This window comes from Cygnus atratus, unplaced genomic scaffold, assembly GCF_013377495.2.
Source record: "Cygnus atratus isolate AKBS03 ecotype Queensland, Australia unplaced genomic scaffold, CAtr_DNAZoo_HiC_assembly HiC_scaffold_163, whole genome shotgun sequence".
Lineage (NCBI taxonomy): Eukaryota > Metazoa > Chordata > Aves > Anseriformes > Anatidae > Cygnus > Cygnus atratus.
In genome coordinates this window covers 27,552-30,640 of record NW_026109756.1, presented here as the reverse complement: position 1 = coordinate 30,640, position 3,089 = coordinate 27,552, and the positions used below count along the sequence as shown (strand labels likewise).

The 3,089-nt window shown below is 72.1% G+C and overlaps 1 protein-coding gene across 1 annotated transcript; it reads left to right on the top strand.

The window, feature by feature from the left end:
- Nucleotides 1–587: 587 nt before the first annotated feature.
- Nucleotides 588–3,089, top strand: LOC118261620 (zinc finger protein 668-like). The gene has a single exon (XM_035572522.2). It carries the CDS (start codon nucleotides 588–590, stop codon nucleotides 3,087–3,089), a length of 2,502 nt encoding a protein of 833 aa, XP_035428415.2.

The following is a 3,089-nucleotide window of genomic DNA, read 5'->3' as shown; positions in this document are numbered from 1 at the left end:
GACCTCAACGATGTCACCCACGGAGATCAAGATGTCACCCACCGAGGCCACCAAGATGGCGCCCAAGGCCCCCCCCACGATGTCACCCGTGCCCGTGACGCCCCCCACGTCGACCCCCCCGAAGAGCCCCGACGCAACGCCCACGGGACGCCCCCAGGTGACACCAGTGGGGACCTCCAGGACCTGGACCTCCGTGGTGGCACCCGCGGGGACGTCCCCGTCCCCCCGGCGCCCACCGGGAAGCCGGGGCGCCGCTTCCGGTGTCCCGCCCGCGCCGAGACCTTCCCCGGCGCCACCGGTGCCACCACCAGGTCCAAGAGTGCCACCACCAGGTCCGGAGGTGCCACCGCGGTGATGGAGGAACCCATGGGTGCCACCACCAGGTCCCGAGGTGCCACCGCCACCAGGTCCCGAGGTGCCACCGCCACCAGGTCCCGCGGTGCCACCGCCACCGGGTCCGGAGGTGCCACCACCAGGTCCAGAGGTGCCGCCGCCACCAGGTCCCGAGCCGCCACGGCCACCGCAGGCGTCCGAAGCGTCCCCAGATGCCACCACCGCCACCTCCGGAGGTGACGCCACCCCCATGGATGTCCCCGAAGCACCTGGAGATGCCGGCGCCGCGATGGACGTGGCCAAAACACCTGGAGGTGCCACCACCAGGGCCGGAGATGCCACCACAGGGTCTCAAGGTGCCACCACAGGGTCTCAAGGTGCCACCACCAGGTCTCGAGGTGCCACCACCAGGTCCAGAGATGCCACCACCACCTCCAGAGGTGCCACCACCACCTCCAGAGGTGCCGCCACCCGGTCCCGCGGTGCCACCAAAGCGTCCGCAGATGCCACCACCGCGACGGCCGCCTCCAGAGCCACCACCAGCGCCGCGCCGCACGCACCCGAAGCCCCCGGAGATGCCCCCAAACCCCCCGCAGATGCCCCCAAACCCCCCGGCGATGCCTCCGAAGCCCCCGGAGACGCCTCCAAAACCCCCGGAGACGCCGCCAAACCCCCCGGAGACGCCACCGAAGCCCCCGGAGATGCCACCGCCGCCGAGCCCGCCGCCGGCGCGCCGTGCTCCGCCTGCCCTCGCCCCGCTCCCCCCTTTCCCCTGCGCCGCCTGCCCCAAATCCTACGGCACCCTCTCCAAGCTGACCATCCACCAGCGCGCCCACACCGGCGAACGCCCCTTCTCCTGCCCGGATTGCCCCAAATCTTTCGCCGACCCTTCGGTTTACCGCAAGCACCGGCGGGGCCACGCCGGCCTTCGGCCTCACCGCTGCGGCGCCTGCCCCAAAGCCTACGCCGAGCGCAAGGACCTCCGCAACCACCAGCGCAGCCACACGGGCGAGCGGCCCTTCCTGTGCGCCGAGTGCGGCAAGAGCTTCGGCCGCTCGTCCTCGCTCGCCTGCCACCAGCGCATCCACGCGCCGCGCAAGCCCTACGCCTGCGGCACCTGCGGCAAGTCCTTCACCCAGCTCTCCTCCTACCAGAGCCACCAGCGCGTCCACACCGGCGAGCGGCCCTACCTGTGCCCGCAGTGCGGCCGGATGTTCTCCGACCCCTCCAGCTACCGGCGGCACCAGCGGGCGCACCAAGGCGTCAAGCCCTACGGTTGCGGCGAGTGCGGCAAGGCCTTCCGGCAGCCGGCCGACCTGGCCGTGCACCGGCGGACCCACACGGGCGAGCGGCCCTGGCGCTGCGGCGAGTGCGGCAAAGCCTTCGTGGCCTCCTGGGACCTCAAGCGGCACCGCTTGACCCACACGGGCGAGCGGCCCTGGCGCTGCGGCGAGTGCGGCAAAGGCTTCGGCGAGCGGGCGGCGCTGGGCAAGCACCGGCGGACGCACTCGGGCGAGCGGCCCTACGCCTGCGGGCGCTGCGGGAAGGGCTTCGGCGGCGCCTCGGGGCTGCGCAAGCACGAGAGGACGCACGGCAAGCGGGAGGGGGACGAGGGCCACAAGGTGGCCGCCGGGCCGGGCTGCGGGGCGGTGGCTACCGGAGTTCAAGGTTTGGCCGCCAACGTGGCTGCTGGAGTCGGACGGAACGTGGCCGCCGGTGTTGGCCATGATATGGGGGCTCGACCGGGCCACAATATGGCTACCGTCGGCCACGACATGGCCGCCGGCGTTGGCCATGATCTCGGTGCTCAACCAGGCCACAATATGGCCACCGTCGGCCACGACATGGCCACTGGACTTGGGGCCAACACGGCCACCGGACTTGGGCCCAACATGGCCACGGGACTTGCCCACAACATGGCCACCGCACCGGGACGCATCATGGCCGCCGCCTCCGATCGCGACATGGCCGTCGTCACGCCGGGTCACGACATGGCCGCCGCCGGGGGACCCATGGACTGCGGTGGCCTCAACATGGCCGCCGCCTTCGGCGCTCCCAACATGGCCGCCCCCATGGGGGGCCCCAACATGGCCGCCCCCAGCGTGGCCACACCCAATATGGCCGCCCCCAGCGTGGCCACACCCAATATGGCTGCCGCCATGGGAGGCCCCCAACATGGCCATCCTCAGGGGCGGGCCCCAAAATGGCCGCCCCCATGGGGGGGCCCAATATGGCCAGCCCCCAACATGGCCACACCCAATATGGCCGCCTCAAATATAGCCACACCCAATATGGCCGCCTCTAACATGGCCACGCCCAGTATGGTTGCCTCTAATATGGCCACACCCAATATGGCTGCTCCCAACTTGGCCACGCCCAACATGGCCACCCCCAACTTGGCCACGCCCAACATGGCCGCCCCCAACATGGCCACGCCCAACATGGCCGCTCCCACTACGACCACGCCCAACGTGGCCGCCCCCAACATGGCCACGCCCATCATGGCCGCCTCCAATATGGCCGCCCCCAGCACGGCCACACCCAACATGGCCGCCCCCAACATGGCGGCCCCGGGGGCGTGTCCCGCAGGCCCCGCCCCCCCGGAGCCCCGCCCCTTCGCCTGCCCGCTCTGCCCCAAGCGCTTCGGGGCGCGGGCGGGGCTGCGCAAGCACCAGCGACGTCACGGCCCCGCCCCCTCCCCGCAGGCCACGCCCCCTACCCGGGGGGCGGAGCCGCAGCCAGGCCCCGCCCCCTGA

Bases quoted from the DNA above. Each gene is read 5' to 3' on its own strand.
- LOC118261620 (XM_035572522.2), top strand. From the start codon at position 588: ATGTCCCCGAAGCACCTGGAGATGCCGGCGCCGCGATGGACGTGGCCA.